Source organism: Eucalyptus grandis, chromosome 8, assembly GCF_016545825.1.
Source record: "Eucalyptus grandis isolate ANBG69807.140 chromosome 8, ASM1654582v1, whole genome shotgun sequence".
NCBI lineage: Eukaryota > Viridiplantae > Streptophyta > Magnoliopsida > Myrtales > Myrtaceae > Eucalyptus > Eucalyptus grandis.
The window spans coordinates 40,597,884-40,620,259 of NC_052619.1; the positions used below are offsets into that span (position 1 = coordinate 40,597,884).

At 39.4% G+C, this 22,376-nt stretch overlaps 1 protein-coding gene across 1 annotated transcript; it reads left to right on the plus strand.

Annotated features, from left to right (window-relative positions):
- The first annotated feature begins 21,053 nt into the window (after positions 1-21,053).
- LOC108954911 lies at positions 21,054-22,176 on the plus strand. The gene is made up of 3 exons (XM_039298954.1): positions 21,054-21,434; positions 21,530-21,655; positions 21,855-22,176. The coding sequence occupies exons 1-3, from the start codon at positions 21,117-21,119 to the stop codon at positions 21,951-21,953; spliced, it is 543 nt and encodes a 180-aa protein (XP_039154888.1). The 5' UTR covers positions 21,054-21,116; the 3' UTR covers positions 21,954-22,176.
- The last annotated feature ends 200 nt before the right edge of the window (positions 22,177-22,376 follow it).

The window sequence follows — 22,376 nt, forward strand, 5'->3', positions numbered from 1 at the left end:
TCAAAGAAGACAAAGGAATAAAATCTCTATGCTTAAGCTAGATGATCAAACCTAGTGCGGGGATCCGAAGACTCTAAGTAATCATATCAGTAGCTATTATCACTCTTTATTCACCTCAGTTGGAGACAGAAATTACCAACTTGTATTAGAGCAATGCTAAGTGGTCATCAATGAGGGGATGAATGGAGATCTCGATTAAACCAGTCACAAGAGGAGAAGTAAAGGCTGCTGTGTTTTAGCTAGGGGCTACAAAAGCACTAGGTCCGAATGGGCTAAATGGCTTATTCTACCAGAATCATTGGCCAATCATCAATGACGACATTTTCAGCATGGTACAATCTTTCTTCAATCAAGGTACGTTCGAACCAGAGCTTAATAGAACACATATCACTCTTATTCCTAAAGTAACAAACCCAGAGAATATCACCCAATTTAGACCTATAAGCCTTTGCAATTTTAGTTACAAAATTATAACAAAGTGCTGGCAAAATGGGCTGAAACCATGGCTGCCAATGATAGTTTCTGAAGAGCAAACAACCTTTATAAGTGGCAGACAGATACAAGACAACGTATTTATTGTTCAAGAGGTGATTCATCAATTACGAGTGAGAAGGACGAAGCGAAAATTCCAAACCATTCTAAAACTAGACATGCAAAAAGCATATGATAGAGTTGAATGTGATTTTCTATGTGATTATATGCTGAGGTTGAGATTTCATGAGAAATGGGTTATGTGGATAAAGTTTTGCATCTCATCGGTATCTTTTAGTTTATTACTTAATGGTGAACCTTCAACTGCCTTTACACCTACTAGAGGAATCCGGCAATGGGATCCCCTCTCCCTTTATCTTTTCATCATCACGGCCAATATCCTCTCAACCTTAATGAACAAAGTTGTACAAGATGGAAGTATAAAGGGTATTCGTCTCAATTCTACATGCACAACCCTCTCTCACCTCCTTTTTGCTGATGATGCCATTTTCTTCTTAGATGGCATGATACGAGAAGCCCATAATGTATTTAATGTGCTGAACCAATCCTGTTATGTGTCCGGACATGCTATAAACCTCAATAAATCAAGCATTTTCTTTGGGAGAGATTACCCTCACACTCTTAAACATAACCTAGCAGCTAAATTGAGAGTGCCTATCTCTGAAACTCTAGGAAAATACCTCGGAATCCCATCTGATCGGGGAAGAACAAAAAAACAAATGTTTGCTTGGATCCTTGCTAAAGTAGAAAGAAAACTTGAAGGTTGGAAAGAGAGATTGATCTCAAAAGCAGGAAAAGAAATTCTCATTAAGACGGTTATTCAAGCCCTTCCCCAATATGCGTGTCTATTTTTAAAATCCCAACCTCTATTTGTCGCACTATTGAGAAGAGAGTGGCCTCCTTTTAGTAGAAACAGAATGTCGATAGAAAAGGAGTTCATTGGAAGAAATGAGAAGTTTTAAAAACTAGGAAGGATTATGGAGGCCTGGGCTTTAAAGATTTGGTGGATTTCAACAAAGCCATGCTGGGAAAGCAAGCTTGGCGGCTTGTCAAACAACCAAATTCAAGTATTGAAAAGTTTGTATTATCCTCGAGGTGACTTTTGGGCAGCAAACAAAGGCACCCGTCCTTCATGGGGATGGCAAAGTTTATTGATGGGGAGAGATACAATTGAACTGCAACTAGATGGAAGGTCGGTGATGGACAGACAATTCGAATCAGAGAAGATGTATGGCTGCCGTCTGGAAGAATTATAGGTCTAGCAAATAAAGAAGATCTAAGAGTGGTGGCTGAATTAATTGACAAAGATACCAAGGCATGAGATATGCATAGAGTTAAAGAACTATTTCCAGACAATATAGTAAAAGAGATCCTTGCCCACCCTCTTAGTCTGCACCCCAACCCAGACAAACTTGTATAGACAGCAAACAAGTCGGGCATATATACTGTAAAGAGTGGCTAGAAGTGCATACATAACCCAAATGATCCCGCCACAAGACAAAACCCATCTCCCTATTATCAAATTCCCAAGTCACTTTGGCATGAGATATGGAGACTCCCGACTTCCCCCAAAATCAAATTCTTACTTTGGAATATATGTAGCAACTCTCTCCCAACAAAGGAAAATCTGTATAGAAGACAAATGATACCTGATTCGACTTGCCAGATCTGTGGCCAAGCTCCAGAAACAACAGAGCACATCTTCATCCTCTACGATTGGACAAAAATGCTAGGTCAACCCCCGATTTTCAAGCCAACACAAATCCAGCATGTATCACTCACATCGATAAATGGATTTTAGAAAACCTCACCTCAAGGCCAGGATCAGAACCGAAGACCCACTTCGCTGCCCTACTGTGGCAAATATGGAAGACCTGCAACTCAGTGATTTTCCAAGGGAAAAAGCTCGATCCAATTTGTACTTGAGATAGCTAGTATAAGCACCTAGAGGGGGGTGAATAGGTGTAAAAATAGTTTCTCGTGATAAGTGAGCAATACTAAACAGACAATAGAAAGGAAGTTCTCATTTTGTTAACAAAACGAATTATGATCAAAGTAAAGCAGAGAGTAGGGAAGAGAAAATAAACACATAAATTATAGTGGTTCGGCTTATTCCAAGCCTACGTCCACTCTTCCGCACTGACAGCCCACCGGCTGGATTTCACTATGAACAAAAGAGTTATTACAGCAAAGCTCTTCCTTGATTCCACAGTGTAGATACTCTACCACACTTCCTCAAGGTTTCTCAAGAATATAGACTCTCTTTTGCGTACAAGATTTCGCTCAATAAATGAATTGACTAAGAACAAAGAGCTTCAGATTTTGGAATTCTTCTATTGCGCACACACTCGAACAACTGGAACGTCTTCCTTATATACTCCTTTATGCCATCATACCCGTTGGCACTTACCAAAGAAGTTCTTCCAATCTTCCCGTTGGATAGAATCAATTAGGAAGATCATTCGAGCTATTTAAGGAACATGACGATAGCCCATCAATCATGCTCGCCCATACAATCAGAATCTCGGTTTCCATAAGTAGAACCTTCCAAGTATACTTCGCCAATCATTGGATCCTCAATCTCTGAATCAATCTTGATCCGAATAAAGGATTCTGTTATGTCATATCCAGCCAAGAGATCTTCGTTAGTCGACAAGGTCAAATCCTTAACGAAACATCCAGTCCTGGATAGGCCTTCTTCGACGGACTAGAAACTGTCAATGAGAATAGACTTTGAGTCTTGAGTCGGGCAACCGGAGGTCTTCGACTTTAAATAGAAGAGTCTCGCAAATCTTCGACTAGACTGATGGAAACGTTTTGTCAGCTTCAAAACACTCCACGAAGATTTCTCCAACAATCTCCCCTTTTTTATGGTGACAAAACTTTCCTCTGATTTGGATAACTTTGACACTGCCAAACATTACTCAAGCAAATATGGATATCTCATAAAGATAAATGGCTTAAAGATAACACTAAAATCTGCAACCACAGAAAATAGGTTAGTCTTGTAGATGAGTAAAGCCATAAGATATCAATAGTACTTAAGATAAACAGTCAATGCCAAATCCAGTCCACAGCTAGACACAAAAGTCAAGTCAAAACAAACATCAAAACAAATCAAGAGTTCTAGATCAAAAAGTTCAAAGTTCAAATCTGCATCACATCTCTCCCCCCTTTTGTCATCATTAAAAAGGTAGAAATGGAAAGAGAATGGAATCAAGATTGCTTGGGAACACGAATAAGCTGGAAATCTCCTATTGACTGGACAATGCCTTCCAGCTTTTTCAACTCTTCCTTCAGTTGAGCCACATCTTCACCCTTAGCATTTGCTTGAATCTAAAGAGCAAGGGTTTGGATTTGATCATTCAAAGAAACTGAAGAAGCTTGGCCTGCAGTCTGCAAATTCTGTACTTCGTATCCCAGAGCATATATCTGACCCCGCATCTCTAAGAGAACATTAAGAATTCTGCGAAAATTGTTGAATTATCGAGTTTGCGTCAAGCTTACGCACGATCGGATGGAGTAAAGGCGGACGATGGCAAATCAGCATAGTTACGCAGATGGGCGATGAAACATCATGTCCCTCCTCAGAAATTGAGAGGCATAGATGTCCTTTAGATCTCGCTGGAGAGCGGCTTACTCCTTCACTGGTGGCAGGATATGAGGACAATCCTCTTTTCTCACGATCTCCCCCTGTTTCCATGCCTTTAGGTGGAGAAGAGTGTTCCTCATGCTCTGCTTCCTCTTGATCCTCTCTCCTCCTCTTCTTCTTCTTCTTCTTCTTCAATTCTTTCCTCCTCTGCATCTCTTTCTTCTGCTTCTCTCCTCTGATTCTTTCTCCTCTGCTTCCAAATTTTCTCTTTCTCCAGTCCTCTGTTCTGTCTCATATGTGTCTTTCTCTTGTCGTTCCGTTGATTCTGGAACATAACGACTTAGGTTCTTCAATGCCATTGCAGAAATGGTGACGTCATCCTCAGCTTCTTCATCCTCAACGATGAGAGCTCTTCTTTTCTTGGATGGAGCAATCATGGGCTCCTTCACTTTTCTTTTTGCTGCCGAAGAGATTTGATGAGTCTTAGCAGGAGTTTTCTCCTTGAATTTCTCCAACGCCTTGTTGAGTTCTTTCAGACGCATTTTAGACACCATTTTCAGTCCCACTATCATTTGATCACAAGTTCTAACACAGAGAATCCGGGGAGGCTGAACATTCAAATGTTTGAATAACTTGGTCACAAGAGCTGGATAAGGAAGTTGACTCTTGTCCTTCACCATTGCTCTGTACATGTGGAACATAATAGTGTGAGGAAGAGAGAACTTTTTCCCAAAGATTGATGGCATACATCAGCTTTGCCTCCGAGTTTGAAACATCGTCTTTGAAGTAGATTTTGGTCCGAGGCGTTAATCACAATCTTGTGAAACAGAATGTTGAACGCACTCATCCTCAAGTTGGAAATCTTTCCCTCTGTTCTTCTATTCTTAACAAGTTCCAATGTAGCACGAGCAATAGATACATTGATAGGTTGATATCTCCCCCTTTCAACCCCAATCACATCAGCCAACATATCTACATCCACCACATAGTCCTGATCTCGAACACTAAAAGAGAATCTATTCGCATCCAAGAAACTGAGATCCAAATAGAAATATGCGGTGAGTTCAGCATAGGCTTATGTAGATTCAGAACAAAACTGTTCAAGTTGAAGAAGACTGAATTTTTCCCTCAAATTAACGTTCACAGAGTCAAGGAAATCAAAATCCACACTTCTAGGGTTTATCACCCCATGCTTCAACAACTTAGAGTATAGATACTTGTGTTCCTCTGATCGAAACAAGTCTATCCCTTTGCTCCGAATTTTTGCCGCAACACTCATTCTCGGTTGAAACTGACTGTACAACTTGTCATCATCATTCCCATTTGGTTGATTCAGCCCTCCAAACGTGGATCGCTTAGGATATTTGCCATTGCCTCTTCCACCGACCCAGTAGGGGCAATTCCCAACCGTTCCATTGTGTGTAAAAAGAAGGTTTCATTTTTATACCCTTTGTCTTTCAGAAATTCGTCAATGTAGTTCAAAGGAGTTCCATCCCTTTTCAAAGCACGATAAAGCTTGTAGGTAAAAAGAGGGCTTAGAAGTTCTTACGGGTTCCCGTGCATCTTCGATTATTTCTTCCTCTTCTCGATGAGCAACATCTTGTGGTCTAGATGGAGGAGATGGACGCCGCCGAGAATGTTGTGGGCTCTCCGCTACGACTAGGAGACTCTTCTTCCTCGATGAGATCAAAGTGCGTAGGCCCCTCACGCATTTGCTGCGGTCCCTTGTTCGCGATCCTCGAAGACTTCCTTTGAGACATCTTTCACAGTCTTTGAAAGATTCCAAACTTGTTTTTCCTAAGAAAGATGACAACTTTTCGAAGATTAAACAAGAGAAGAAGACAGAAGTGGAAGATCAATGTTTTTTAGGGTTTTTGAAGTAAAACGAAGAGAACCCGACAAGATATAGGAGTCGAAGAGAGGCATACAAAACGTCGTAAAGGAAAGTAAAAAGATGCATTTAAAAAAAAAACTGCCTTTTTCAAAAATTAGATAACCATTTTAAAATTAACTCCATTTTCAAAAAAGAAAGATTGCAATAATAATGGAAATTGAAAATAGCAAAAATCAATTATGGATAGATGATCGTACATTTTCGAGATTTAATCTGAGAGAGAATAAAATAACTTACAGTCAAAAATCTTGATTGTCTGAGTCTGATAGTCTCTAGACTTTTACTTCTTCAAACCTTAAGATGTTGAGTCTGGAACAAATAACTTCAAATTGATTTTTCTCCAAAGGCTTTGTAAATATATTCGCCAGTTGATTCTTTGAGTCAACAAACTGAATCGAAATTTCTCCATTTTGAACATGATCTCTAATGAAGTGATGTCGAATCTCTATATGTTTTGCTCTTGAGTGAAGAATTGGATTCTTGGTGAGATTGATTGCGCTGGTGTTGTCACACTTAATCTCCGTGCATGAATCTTCAATTCCAAAGTCTCTTAACTGTTGTTTTATCTACAGAATTTGTGAACAACAACTTCCAAGAGCTACATACTCTGCTTCTACTGTAGAAAGAGCTACTGTATTTTGCTTCCTTGAAAACCAAGACACTGCCCTCCTTCCAAGTAGTTGACAGGTACCCGAGGTGCTCTTTCTATCAACTCTGCATTCAGCTAGGTCTGCGTATCCAAGAAGAGTAAAGTCTCCCTTTTTAAGATACCAAAGACCAAAGTTTGAGGTAGATGCAATGTATTTGATAATACGTTTTGCAGCACTTAGATGGGATTCTTTAGGGTCTGCTTGAAATCGCACAAATGCAAACACTAAACAAAATGTCGTGTCTAGAAGCAATAAGATAAAGAAGTGAACCAATGATACTCCCGTATAGCTTCTGGTCAACTTTCTTTCTTTCTTCATCTTTGTCTATCTTCAAGGAACTTGACATTGGTATGTCAATCTTTTTGCAATTTTCCAGTCCAAACTTTTTGACAAGATCATTAGCATATTTTTCTTGATGAATAAAAGTTCCTTCCTTCAATTGTTTCACTTGAAGCCCGAGAAAGAAGGTTAGTTCACCCATCATGCTCATTTCAAATTCATCCTGCATAAACTTAGAGAATTTCTTGCACAGACTTTCATTAGAGGATCCAAAAATAATATCATCAACATATATTTGAACAAGTAGAAAACTTTTGCTTTCTCTTTTGATAAATAGTGTAGTGTCTATTTTATCTTTAACAAAGCTATTTTGAATTAAAAACTTACTCAGCCTGTCGTACCAAGCTCAGGGTGCTTGCTTTAAACCATATAAAGCCTTTTTTCGGTCCCGAATACGAGTCTTGTTTCCTTGGGTCTTCAAACCCAGGTGGTTGTTCCACATAGACTTCCTCATGGATAAATCCATTCAGGAAAGTACTTTTGATGTCCATTTGGAATAACCTGAAATTCTTATAACAAGCAAAAGCAAGTAACAATCTAATTGCTTCTAACCTCGCTACTGGTGTGTAAGTCTCATCATAGTCTATCCCTTCTTCTTGCGTATATCCCTTGGCCACGAGTCTTGCTTTGTTTCTTACGACCTTTCCTTTCTTGTCCATCTTGTTCCTGAAAACCTATTTAGCTCCAATAATAGATTTACCTTTCGATTTAGGAGTTAATTCCCATATATCATTAATACTGAATTGCCTGAGTTCTTCTTGCATAGCTTTAATCCAGCTTTCATCAGATAAAGCTTCTTCTATGCTTTTGGGTTCTATTTCAGAAATAAGAGCCACAGCACTAGATTCTTCGCGCCTTTTGGATCTTGTGCGAATTCCTTCATTAATGTCGCCAATAATGAGATCTTTGGGATGACTGGACTTATGCTTCCAGTTGCTGGTTGATTTGTCAGGTTATTGATCTTTTTCTTCATTTGAATCTTCAACAATCATTTGTTGCTGGTCTTTCGAAGTCTGAGCTGCTTTTTGAAATTTAGACTTTGTAGAGTCTGGAGCAAGTTCAGATTCTTCAAGATGAGTCTGAATAGATTCATTTTGCATAGAATCTTGAATTTGACATTCATTGATTCCTCCACAGATTGAGTCTTCTTGTTGTAGACTCTGTAGGCTTTGCTTGTGGTTGAACATCCAAGGAAAATGCCTTCATCTGATTTTTCTTCAAACTTGCCAACTCGATCATTTGCATTTTTCAATATAAAGCATTTACATCCAAACACATGAAAATATGAAATAATAGGTTTCTTTTCTTTGAATAACTCATAGGGGGTTTTCTCCAAAATAGGCCTTAGAAAAACTCTATTGATGATATAACATGCTTTGAAACTGCTTCAGCCCAAAAATGTGAAGATATATTACTTTCAATTAAAAGAGTTCTAGCCATTTCTTGAAGCAACCTATTCTTTCTTTCCACAACTCCGTTTTGCTCTGGAGTATATGGAGAAGAGAACACATGCTGAAAACCATATTCATCACAGAATTTTGTAAAATCTTGATTTTCAAATTCACCTCCATGGTCTGTCCGTATACTTAAAATAACATACCATTTCTCATTTTGGACATTTTTAGCAAACTTTTCAAAGTAAGAAAATGTTTCAGACTTACTTGCTAGGAAATATACCCAAGTAAATCGTGAGTAGTCATCCACAATTATTAGGCAATATTTCTTACCTCCAATGCTCTGAGTTCTGGTTGGTCCAAAGAGATCCATGTGCAAAAGCTGCAATACACGATTAGTGGAAACTTGATTTATTGGTTTAAATGAGTTTCTTACCTGCTTTCCCAATACACATGGTGTACATAGATCAGTCTTTTGGTATGACAGATTGGGTAGACCACGAACAAGCTTCTTTGCTGAAATTTTGGCTATTTGCTTCATATTGATGTGCCCAAGTTTTCTGTGCCATAAGTTTGCTTCATCTTGAATTGAGATTAGACATTGCGATTCATCTGGTTTGACATCCAAGAGATAGATATTTCCACGTCTTCAACCCATGAATGACTGAGTGAAATCTTTACTAGTTCTTGAACATATTCCCTCTTGAAAGTTGATTTCAAAACCGGTATCGCACAACTGATTGATACTAAGCAAATTGTAGTTGAGTCCTTCCACTAAGGAAACATTACTGATTGTGAGGTTTCCAATCTTTACAGCCTCCGAATCCCACAATTCTTCATTTGATGTTTCCTCTAAATGAAACTTTTCCACCATTTACTTGAACAAGCTTTATGAAGCAATTTGAATCTCCTGTCATATGTCTTGAGCATCTACTATCCATATACCATTTTACCTTCTTCTTGATAATAACCTCGCATTTAAAAAAGAGACTCAAACTTTCTTTGGTACCCATATTTTCTTGGGTCCATTGGTGTTAGTATGATATGCAGTCTTTGCCCATACTTTCTTAACAAGTTTCCAAACCATAGGACATTCTTTCTCAAAATGATCTAAACTATTGCACTTAGAACATCCGAGAGCATTGCGACCTACCGGTTTTACAAAACTTTTTGAAATGATTTTTGTAAGCATCTTCTTGTGGGTCTTAGCTTAATTCTTTCCTTCACTTTAGGAAAATCAATTAAAGGAATGGTTTCCACAATCATTCCCAAACCAGATTTATTGAAATAAGGTCTTTATGCTGAAAGAATTTTCTCAAGTTTCTCAGATCCTATAGAAAATCTTTTGGAAATATTTGATATGTCATTTTTTAAAAATGCATTTTCTTTCGAAAGGTTGTCTTCACTTTCTTTAAGAGTAGAAACATTCATGTCTAGACATTTAACCTTTTCTTTCAAAACATTTTCCTGTTGTTTTAGTGCAGAATTTTCTTTTTTAAGTTCGGAAATCCTTTTAAGAGAAGTCTTGAGACTAAAACACAACTCCTCAATGTATTTAGAAACTTTAATAGGATTTTAAAGTTACTCACCTCAAATTCACCGTCCGAATCTGAGTTTGTCTTGGAGTTTGAATCAATCCGATTGTGCCATTAGACATATATTGGCATAATCATTATCACTTTCTTCACATTCTGTATCACTCCAGGTTTCTGCTTTGAGAGCATTTCGATACTTTTCAGCTTTTCCTTCCTTCTTCCTCAGAAGGGGACAGTTGGGTCTGATGTGTCCTTTTTTCTTACATTCAAAGCAGACTACACCTTTATTGGATTCATCATCCTCAACGACTTAGTCTGTTGCTTTTTCTCGTTTCTTTGGATTGAATCTTCTTCCTTTTTTGTTCAGCTTTCTGAATCTTCTTATCATGAGAGCAAGCTCCTCATCATCCATATCGTATTCAGAATCTGTAACATCAGAATCATTATTGGAATTTAATGCAATGGATTTCTTACCTTTAGGATCTTCGTCTTCATTGATTCGCTCCACTTCATAAGATTGAAGAGTCCCAACCAACTCATCGACAGATAGTGGCATAATTCTTTGTGTCTCCCTTATTGAGGTCTTTATGTGATTCCAATCCTTGAAGAGTCCACGCAATAGCTTGTTTACTTTCATGGGATCGAAATTGGTGGACCTTGATTTTCAAGATCATTCACGATTTCGTAAAACGACTAAACATGTCGCTTATAGATTCTCCTGATTTCATTTTGAAGGCTTCGTATTGACTGAGGAGAATGTTGATTCTGGTTTCTTTCACTCGATTAGTTCCTTCATAGGTGATATGTAATCTATCCCAAACTTCTTTAGCTGTAACACAAGAAGATATTCTGTTATATTCAAAAGAGGTGACAAAGCACAATATAAAGAATAAATTGCTTTTGCATCAAGAGCTTGTCTCTTAGTTATCTCTTCCTGAGTCATTTCACTAGATTCAATAGCTTCTTTTCCTCTCTCTAAAATAGGTGCAGCTTTAGGAATGATTCATTTTTCTACCACATCCCATTCCAGAGGATCCTTTGATCTTAGGAACGCCTTCATCTTGTTTTTACATATGTTGTATTCCTTTCCATCAAAGTAAGGCGGTCTGGTATTACTTTGCCCTTCTACCAGCCCTGGAGCCAACATACTAGCCATAGATCTTTAACTCTGAAGTAAAACACTTCAAACAAAGTGAGTACACAGGCTCTGATACCAATTGAGATAGCTAGTATAAGCACCTAGAGGGGGGTGAATAGGTGTAAAAATAGTTTCTCATGATAAGTGAGCAATACTAAACAGACAATAGAAAGGAAGTTCTCCTTTTGTTAACAAAACGAATTATGATCAAAGTAAAGCAGAGAGTAGGGAAGAGAAAATGAACACATAAATTATAGTGGTTCGGCTTATTCCAAGCCTACGTCCACTCTTCCACACTGACAGCCCACCGGCTGGATTTCACTATGAACAAAAGAGTTATTACAGCAAAGCTCTTCCTTGATTCCACAGTGTAGATACTCTACCACATTTCCGCAAGGTTTCTCAAGAATATAGACCCTCTTTTGTGTACAAGATTTCGCTCAGTAAATGAATTGACTAAGAACAAAGAGCTTCAGACTTTGGAATTCTTCTATCACGTACACACTCAAACGACTGGAACGTCTTCTTTATATACTCCTTTATGCCATCATACCCGTTGGCACTTACCAAAGGAATTCTTCCAATCTTCTCGTTGGACAGAATCAATTAGGAAGATCATTCGAGCTATTTAAAGAACATGACAATAGCCCATCAATCCTGCTCGCCCATACAATCAGGATCTCGGTTTTCATAAATAAAACCTTCCAAGTATACTTCGCCAATCATCGGATCCTCAATCTCTGAATCAATCTTGATCCGAATAAAGGATTCTGTTATGTCATATCCAGCCAAGAGATCTTCGTCAGTCGATAAGGTCAAATTCTTAACGAAACATCCAGTCCTAGATAGGCCTTCTTCGACGGACTAGAAACTGTCAATGAGAATAGACTTTGAGTCTTGAGTCTGGCAGTTCGGAGGTCTTCAGACTTTAAATAGAAGAGTCTCGCAAATCTTCGACTAGACCGATGGAAACGTTTTGTTAGCTTCAAAACACTCCACGAAGATTTCTCAAACAGTACTCAAGTAGAAGCTCAAATCGCAGCAGATCTCTACATGAAATGGTCTGCCAAGGGAAAGAAAGGGATTAGCCGCCAGCAAACAAACCCTAGCAGCTCCAAAAATTAGGAACCACCGGATCCACAGATGCTGAAGGTGAACGTCGACGCATCCTGGTGCAACTCGAGAATGGAGGGCTCGATAGCGGGAGTATGCTAAGATGCTGCTGGGCTCCTTATCACAGGTTTCGCTAAGGAAATCTCTGCTCTGATCGTCTAGGTTGCCGAAACCCTCGCTGTGAGAGAAGCCCTGCAGTGGGTAAAGGAAGATTGGAACACACGAAGTAGCCAAATTGATCTCTAAATGGAACTCTCTACTACAACTGATCTGCAAGTGTTCATATCTTCAGATAGCCTTTCTTTGGTTGAGTGCTTATTGGGCCAAGAGGAGCCCCCTTGGTAGGCCCAACCGATTGTTGCTGATTGCATAGGTCTTCCGGCCCAGATGTGTGGAGTTTCTGTCTGCTACGAGTCGAGGGAGCTAAACAAGGCCACGGATTGGGTCTCTAAAACCCACCGAGCCAATTCTCTTCCTAGTAATTGGGTTTATTGTCCTCCTCAACCCTTATGCTAAGTTTGTTTCGCGGAAAAGAACTTCCAGGAAAATATTTTCCGAAATTTCCGGTGTTCGGGTGGGCGGAAAATACATGGTCAAAGAAAACATTTTCCGGTCAACGGAAAATCCCCTCTGACATTGGGAAAATGATTTCCTCTTTTTCAAAAGAGGAAATCATTTTCCGGCCCTCGCTATCTCTTGCGTTGCTTTTTCCTTCCTCAATTCTGCACTCTCTCACAAAAGCTTAGAGTTTTTGATCTCCTCCTCCTCCTTCGTCGCTGACGATGGGCGAAGCATCCCTCATTCTCTGCCCTCCTCGGCCGCTCCCCGCCCGCCTCGCTCCGCCGGGCGCCATGCGCCGCCGCCCTCCGCTTCCCCGGCGGTTTGAAGCCGCTCGGGAGGATCCAGCTCAAGAGGGAGCACCGCGGCGGCGCCGGGAGGCTCGCGGGGAGCCCGCTGTCCAAGCCGCTCGTCATGCAGTGCGAGGCTTCCGGTGGACGGGTGATTGCCCCCGATTCCTTTCCTTGGGATTTTTTTTAGCGCTCCGCGTGCTTGCTCGTGTGTTCATTCGTGTTTTGGGGATTTGGTTATGCTTGTTTGGGGTGATGTGATGAGGTCGTGGATCTAGCGGCGGAGCTTGCGGCTCGCCCAGGATCTAGCGGCGAGCTTGGGCTCCCGATCCGGGCGAGCTCGAGCTCGCCGCTAGATCCGGCGAGCTGGGTGAGATCGGCCAAGCCTCGAGCTCGCCGGATCTCGGCCATCGGGTCTTGGTCACCACGGGCAAGCAGCCATCGTCGGGCAGAAGGAGGTGGCGGCGGCGGAAGGAGGAGGAAGAAGGAGGAGGAAGGAGGCGACGGCGGAGGAAGGAGGAAGAAGGAGGAGGAAGGAAAAGAAAAAGAAATAATAAATAATAAATAATTCGATTTTTTAAAATATAAATAATTAAAAAATCATTTTTTAAAAATATAAATAAATAAAATAAATTTTTGGTCAATTAAAAATATTAAAATTCAATTTTTGATAATTTTTCCCAAACAATTAAATGAGCTAACGAACGTTGAAAAATATTTTCCGCTCAAATTTTAGATTTTGGCGAACACCGGAAAATAGAGTCATTTTCCAGGAAAATATTTTCCGGAAACATGGTATTTTCCGCGAAACGAACGGACCCTTAATCTCCTTACTATGTGTAGACTTTCCAAGTAATCGTGCCCTTTTTGCGGGCTACTAATGATATTCACCATCTTCCGACAAAAAAGAAGAAGAGGAGAGCCACCAACTATAGATTTGTTCGACCATGGCTCGTGATATTGACTCCACAAGCGTCTGCAGTATCATTTGAGTTCATATTTAGTACTAAACACTAGATCCTGAAAGACAATAGGTATAATTTGACTCCTAATGAATATGCCCAACCTGATCAAGAGGACAACGATGAAGCTATATTGTCCGAATCTTGGTAAAGGATACAATATCAAACAAACCAAATATATTAGACATTCTCTGTGTGTAATTTGTGAGCAATTATCATTGGGCACCACTTTGTAACTTTATGTCAAGTCATTTGGAGATATACTTGAACTCAAATTTGGTTTAGCCATACGAGTACTTCCATTAACATTCCTCAATTAAGTTGTTATTATGTCTAATAATTGGAAATAGAATTAGTTCAATCTCCTTTTTTTTTTTTCCTAATATTTGGAAAACGGGGCTCGGGTCAACCGTGCTTAAGATCCCGCTTCTGCCAGCAGTAATTGAAGCCGATCACAAAGAAGACCCCAATGCCACGTGAATGTGAGATCATCCCATCCATCATCATTGTCAAATCTCTCTTTCTCAATCTCTCCATGTTCACCTGATCTTTTATTGATTTAGTCCAAAGATTTTTGCCACGGATGCAATCTTGTAAATCGTGGGTCTCCGAACACGCCTTACAGAATTGCGTTTCCTCACTGCTAAGAATATATATTGTTCCCTCTTTCCATGGAAAGACCTCAACAGTGTTGTCAAGAACGCCTCCCAAAAAAAAAAAAAAAATCTTCAGATTCCAGGAAAGCAAAGCACATCGTGTCCCTTTCGCTCTCCTCGGAATTTCATCAAACATGGAAGCCCCCTTCGTGCAATGGAACTTCCCAAATCTGGCAAGACAGAAGCTTTCTCCTTGAGGCAAAACGCAATATAAACGCAAGGAATCGAGATTCGATCGTGGGATGATTTGGTGTGAACAGCATCGACATTGTTTTGTCTGGAGGAGAGAGGTAGGTGGAGAAGTTTGACCCATCTTCAGTGAGACACCAGCACGGGGGGTTGTCGGGCATGTTACGCACGGTTGAGATGGCATCCGACAGGCTGATACAACAGTTCGCCGAACCAGGGTAATATCGCGACGTGTCATCGGGGAGACTCGTCCATTTCTTGAGCAGCCGACATGAACTAATATGCTTTGCTCAGTACTTTTCTTTCGATAGCCGTATTAGTAGTTGAGAAAACAATGAAGAATAACTATTTCCCTAGAGATCAAAACAAATATACCCTTGATTTGCAGGCTGGGATGGCTTATTCCAATATTGGGTTATAGCATCTGTAGGACTTGATCTGAACAGATCTCCTCCTCTTGCATAGCTTGAACATGAAGCGTGAGAAGGCCCTAGATACATACGCCCCTTTTTCATCTTGTAATAATTTAAATACACCGACCCAAAAAATAATAATAATTTAAATACAAATTGGATTGATTGTAATTATTCCTTTAACATGGTATAAAGAAACTCATTTCATTTTTCACTCCCCTTCTAATTAATCACAATTCTTCAATGTGGATTTTCAATGGCCCTTCTCCCCTCTTCTACTTATTTAAAATTCAATAAAAAAAAACCTATGCACACAACCCCTCTAACGAATTATTGTAACTTATGCATATCACTCTTCATTCCATTGATATTATAATTCACTCTCTTGAAATGTTCGATTTAATTCATAATGTTTCGGCTCCCGTTAATGGGACCACCAGAACACAAGCACAGCACGGCACACTCAAACGAAGACCGACTCCAAGCATGGCAAAGACAAAAGAGGAACAACACCACGTGTATATGTCTAACTAGAGTTTGGGAAATAGAGGAAAACAAAATCGATTCAAAGAGCCCCAAAATGCTTGTAGGCTTCCTTTTTCTCCTCTCGTGGGTACTCATGCATTTGGTCTCTCTTTTGTGCTGCGACGGGAATATATGGGAACTTGGTGCGACGTATAATATGGGCTTCGATTGAACACACTTTGCCACGTACTGTCCAGCTACTTGCCCTCTCCTCACTTTTCCTTTATCCAACCACCCCCCCCACAAAAAAAAAAAGCACAGGAGCATTTATCCAAAGCAGAGAAATTCATGTGATTGGAATAAAACTAGAAATCAATACATGAATAAAGGCGCAAGTTCATGTTATGTTCATGTCGTGGTCGTGTCTTTGCTAGAGTAGATTTCACGAAGATTTGTTATATAAAGTTGGAACAACTATATTAAATCCGTTAGTTTCAAACAACGTGATATATTCGTATTGGTCTTGGTAAATTTTTGAAGGTATCATATTCCTAATCGCACTTTTAATGTACTACAAATGAGCACTCACGTGCGATTCAAGCAAGTGACCAAATTGCTCCTTTCTAGAAAAAGCGTTTAAGGTGGCATTAAGATCTGTTGATTCTTGCCCCCGAGAAATTAATCTGCCAAATTCCATGCTTAGAGGACAGGCGGGCAATATTTTTCCACATCTTTTTAATAAAATGATGATAAGAAGTCACAGCACAGTTTATTAGATTTTAAATTTTTTGAGATATATTTTTTGTATATTGTTGCCCTTCTTTTAGATAGCTTAAGGTTCCGGGGTAAAAACAATACACTCAATTTATATCTGTATCTTTATCATTATTTATGTTATTTTAGCCATAGTTTCTACATTGCCAGTTTGATGAGGTTATACAACACCTCGGTCTGTTCTACATGGCCTTAACTCCCACAACAAAGTATTTTAAGGAATCATATAAAGTGGTGATCAATAATGAATCACTTAACAGAACATTTCATAGAAAAGATACTTGTTCAACATCTCCTCTCAAAAAAAAAAAAAAAAAAAAGTGCAATAGCCTCGAACTTCAAAAAGTTAACGTATTACTCTCATGAAGTTTGGTTTTGTTGTTAGTTACCAGTTTTTCCGTCTACGATACCTCACAAGGGACTAACTCACTTTTTCGACCAAAACCACCTCAACAAAATATTCTTAACTTAATCATGGATCCTCTTTTATCTTAACTTCATTAACCATTTAATAGGGGTTATTTGGGTGAAAAAACTGGGTAAGTCCGTTTCCAATAACACTTAACAACCACTAGACTTGTCAAATTGGGTCATAAATCTATTTCTTAACCATATTTGATGGTTGACTTATTATATGGGTTAGCTATGTTTAATAAATAAGTTATACATGGATTTAGAATGGCAAAATGCAAAAATATATGAATGTTAAATGGATTCATAGTTTATCCAAACACCAAACACAACTCATCTTTGTCACAGTCACTTCAATCTGTATGAGAAAAAAAATGACTCTCAAGTTATTCTGAGTTTAGAGAAGTCTTGGTGGGTCTAAAAGATGGGCCCAACTTCACCCCTTATTAAAAATATCAAGAAGGCTTCTTTCTTTCCCCATTATTGTTATTTTCATTTTTATTAATCTTGTAGATTTTGTTTGCTAACTACTAGAGTATATCTTTCCTTGGTTACATTTGGTATTTTTATTTTTTATGCAATATTCTAATCTTAGTTCCTATTATTGCATTCTATGGTCAACATAAATCATTTTGTTTAATATCTTACATTCAATTTAATTAAAATTTTAATTCCTCTACATTATTTGTTGCTGCAATTTTATAAATTGACTATCAAGTACTAACTTTCTCTCATTTTTCATTGTGAATCAATACAAAAAGAGAAAATTTTATGCAATGTTGAAAGCCAATTCTTTAGCATTTTATCGTCGAAACAATGCTTTTATCCAAATAACATATACGTATAAAGAGCTTAAAGTGGGTTAACTAGGTGGATACAGATTTTCACATATTGGATTCATGGAATATTTTAGTAAATGGTTTGGGTTGGTTATGGGTTGTGTCAAGTATGAGTTACTAAATTTGTATTACACGAAAATGAGTCAATTTGAGTCGAATTATTTTTAACCCAACCCAAATTTAACTGCCTTAATGACCATATAGATGGAAAATTAGTGGTTGTAGAAAAAATAAAAATATTTGGGGTTTGTGGTGCAATTGTGCCAAAGTTTGGGGGTTTATTTACAATTTTTCATAATTTGAGGATAATTGCACACATATGCCAAAGTTCAAGGAGGTTTCAATATTTAAAACAAAACAAATCTTACAAGTTGAACAACTTTTTTTCCACAGATAACGAACATGGTTTACATTCGAAGCACTTTTTGTAGTCTATCATCGGCTATTATCTTTACTTCCATGTAGTCAGAGCATGCCGAATCCGGTTCATGCATTTGATAATTATGACTGATTGGCCTCTGTCGTCTTTTTTTGCAACTATTGAGAGAGAGAAAGAGAGAGGGGGCGGGCGAAAACTAGGCAATGAAAAATACTGAAAGTCGGCTAGGAATTGGTGTGAAAACTGGGCAGTGGGAAAAACCTGAAAGTCGGCTACGAATTGGGTTGAAACGCTCGGTCAACCCAAAAAAGAAGATCAGAAAGTCGGCAAGAAATTGGGGGGAAAGCTTGGCAATGCAGGGGATCCGAAAGTCGGCTAGGAATCGGTCAACCCAGCTTCTGTCCAAGAGCGCTGCGATGAGCCGGGGCCCACGTCGCCGGCCCGACGACACGTGTCCGACGGCCCTCCTCCACCTCGCCCGCCACGTCAACCGGAACCAAGGTGTGGCCCGCCTTCGCTTTCGGGGTTGACGCAACCGCAAGTGCCTGAGCTGACAGCTCCGTACGGACACGCCCCTGCCTGAAATGCCGTATGTATTTATACGCAAACCAACAGACTATTGACACCCCATGCCTTCCTCTTCCTTAGCTAGCTAAAATTAACTTAACTCTCTCTCTCTCTCTCTCAAACACACACATACACATACAGAAACGTGCACGCTTTTGTTCTGATCGTCCTCGATGGAGCTTTCTCCTTTATATATCGCGGTTCAGTGAGCATCCTCTAGAGCCCGTGAAAGGTGGTGATCATAGGGAGCGCGTGATCGTGACTTCTTCTTCTTCTTCTTCTTTCAGTGCCATTTTGAGAAAGGGTCTGCTCATCTAAATCTTGCAAAGTTTCTTCATTGGGTTGTTTAATTGTCTGCCAATATCCGAGAACAGAATGCTGGAGGACGTGCTTCATCCGCCTCGGCAGCTTCCGGCTGTAAGATTCTCTTGTCCTCTGAAACCGTCTCCACACCTAGTTCTTTTCTGTACATACACACAATACATGCATGCATTGCATTAATCATGCAATTGTCTCTGCAAAGGAAAAAAAAGAAAAAAAAGAGCAGGATTTTGGTTGCAAGGCTGAAGCTTTCTTCCATTGTTCCATTCTCTCTTTGGACAAAAGTTCTGGGTTCTTTTCGGTCTCTAGTGTGTTCTGCGATACGATGATTTGCCTGAGCTCAAGATCAGCATGTGTCTGGTTTGCTCAAGGAAATGATCATCTGAACATTGTGTGCTTGTGATGAGGACACTACTAATGTCGCAGCCAGTAATGACACCTTAATCTCAATGCATCATTTTATCTTTACGTCCTCTTTAGGTAATTGAATTTGAAAGAACCGTTTGAGCTACAGGTTGGATTTCTGACATCATCTTAAAATCTGATAAGGATACCATGCACTTTTACTTTGTATCAGTCCACTTTTTCAAGAGAAAACGTTGTAATTTAGCCAAAGTCTTCATTATCGTCTGATGACCATTGAGTTGATTACAGCAAACTAGATTGATCATTAACATGACAAAATATATCTATGATAATGTTTGTTTGGTCATATTACAGTCTCATACTTTCATAAAATGTTTGTCCAAGTGAAAAGCTCAAAACTCTTGCTTTGATCATTTTGAGAAAGCTCTGAAACTCTTCCATGCTGCCTGTGCAATAGCTTTCTGGTTTGAAGATTATGAGCCTGACTTGTTGAAACTCATGTAGGGACCCCTTATGACATCGCTTCAGTGTTCTCATATCACCTAATGGCTTCTTTTTGAATGCCTCTCCATGACTAGTGCTTGCCCAGATTAGGCATCCTATATTTTACCTCACATAAACATGCCATCGAAACCCATCTTCGCATCTACTATCTATCTGTTGCATATCACAAGATGCCAGCAAAATTGCACATAATCTTCCTGCTTTATTGTTTGTCAGAAAGATGACACTGTTCACCTTCACCAAACTCGTTTTGCAAATCAACTTTAAGAATCCAAGCATCATCATATGCCTGTCCAGAATTGATGTCCTCTTCTACTAGTTAAACATCAAGAATGGTTAGAGAGACCGATTGTAGTGTATGGATCATAAACATGAGTAATTCGACTTTTAGTGGTGATTATAAACACTGTTCAACAAATTATTGTTGTTCAAACGTGGAATTTCATCTGTTGTTCTGCAGGATGATATGTCATGCCCGTTAAGTGCTCAACTGTTTGAACTTTGCGACCCTGAATTATGTACAGAAAGTATAAAGAACTCTGAGATCACATCGTGTTCAAACTGCCGCTATGAAGAGTACCCCAATTCCTCCAAATTTTCTTCACCTGAAGATTTGCAAAACTTTGGCGATCTCCTGCAGGAAGAACATGGAATCAATACTAACACAACAGCCACAACTCCTGCCACGACTACGAGTAACACCATGACTGCTGGCACTATTAACCACAACGGAAATCAAACAACGTTCTTTGATCCACAAGAAGATGTCGATAATGACATTTCTGCTTCGATTGATTTCTCTCCCTCCCCTCCATTTTCGGTTTCCCCATTCGTCTGTCCTCAACAAGACAACCTGTTGATGGATTTCCCTTCAGTGCAGCAAACAGAAAATCAACTTCCACTGACCAATAGCACTAACGGGCTACCAAATTTTACTCGTGAAACTATGTCACCGTTAATTGGCCCTCCATTGATTGCCTCAGTGTTCAAACAAGATTGCTTTTCGTCTGTGCCTCCATATATTCCTTTGGACCCTGCATCGCCTTTGTGCTCCTTCGTTGGCTCAATGAGGCCGTACATGCCAGAGAATATGACTGGCACATTATCTGCAGATAGGTCAGGAATCTTCTCGGGAAGTGTTCTAATAAAATCAGATTTGCAAGCTCAAGATCTGGATTACCAGGCTGACAATAACAGTGGAATCTTTTGCTCGGATCCAACCCAGGTGCTTATTCCTGAGGATACGCAGGTATTGACAAGATTTTACAGCACATTATGCTTCATTTTGAATATGAAGTTTTAAAGTTCAATGCAGTTGGTACGCACATGGCATTAAATCTCATGTGCTCTTGTAGTATTTGTGGTGACCAATTCTTATGGAATTGTGTCGATTTGATACCGTGTAAGGTATTTTGCACCGCAAGCCAAAAGCTGATGAACGCGAATTCGAGTTCTGCACCTTTCGCAACAGATATTTCAAACTTAGAAGACCCAACTTACAAGGTAGGAAAACTCTCAGTTGAGCAGAGGAAGGAGAAGATCCATCGGTACATGAAGAAGAGGAACGAAAGGAACTTCAGCAAGAAGATTAAGGTCTTCGTTCTCTTCTTCTCTCGCATCATTCATGTTTTAGTTTACCTTTTGTAGGACAGTAACTTTAGCTGAAGAAACTTTCCTAATATCTGCAGTATGCGTGCCGCAAAAGTCTGGCAGACAGCCGTCCGCGAGTGAGAGGGAGATTCGCAAAGAACGAGGAATTCGGGGAGAACTCTAGGCTCGCTTGTGGCCATCTTGGGGATGTTGAAAAGGACGAAGTGAGAATAACTTTTCTTACAAAAAATCTGCACTGGACATGCCATATCTGTGGTTCGAAAGAAACTTCCAAAGATCAAGCGATGCCTTGCGAATAGTGATATCGAGAACAAATAATTAATCATCACAAACCCGATAAATATCCTTCCCTGATCGTAATCCATTTGTAACATAATAACACTTCCTTGGCTTTCGTTTCAGGTGGTTGTGAAAGAAGATGACATGATGGAATCATCTGATATCTTTGCTCATATCAGTGGAGTCAATTCCTTTAACTACTCAATCCAATCTTGGATTTGAATAGCCAGATCTTACAGACCCGAGCAATTCCATCACACAGTTTTGCAGGACTTGGTGAAGCCCGGATCTCTGTTTCTGCAGACCGGCTGACTAATAAGAGCTAGTGTATCAATACATGAGTCAGGACTAATTAGTATGACGATAGGAATTAATGTACTTTTGTATATAAGGTCTGTATGTTATAAAGTATATCGATTAGACTCTGTAGACCTGAGACTGGGAAGTAGATAATCACAATTTATACAAAGAAAATTGATGTAATTACTTAACACTATATTCTGGGTTTCATGTATAAAAAGAAAAGCAAAAAAGTTAATTTTGACAGTTCAGACAAGATCATGGAATTGTTATATATGGTTAGATGTTTTCTGAGGCTGTGAACTCTTTTCTAAGAGACATTTGTTTTTTTATTGCGAATGTGGC

What these genes read in the sequence shown, in the direction of transcription:
- LOC108954911 (XM_039298954.1), top strand. Translation starts at nt 21,117, where the DNA reads ATGCTTCATTTTGAATATGAAGTTTTAAAGTTCAATGCAGTTGGTACG. An exon ending in ACTTCAGCAAGAAGATTAAG is followed by an intron (nt 21,435 to 21,529) that starts GTCTTCGTTCTC and finishes TAATATCTGCAG; the next exon opens with TATGCGTGCCGCAAAAGTCT. An exon ending in GGGATGTTGAAAAGGACGAA is followed by an intron (nt 21,656 to 21,854) that starts GTGAGAATAACT and finishes CTTTCGTTTCAG; the next exon opens with GTGGTTGTGAAAGAAGATGA.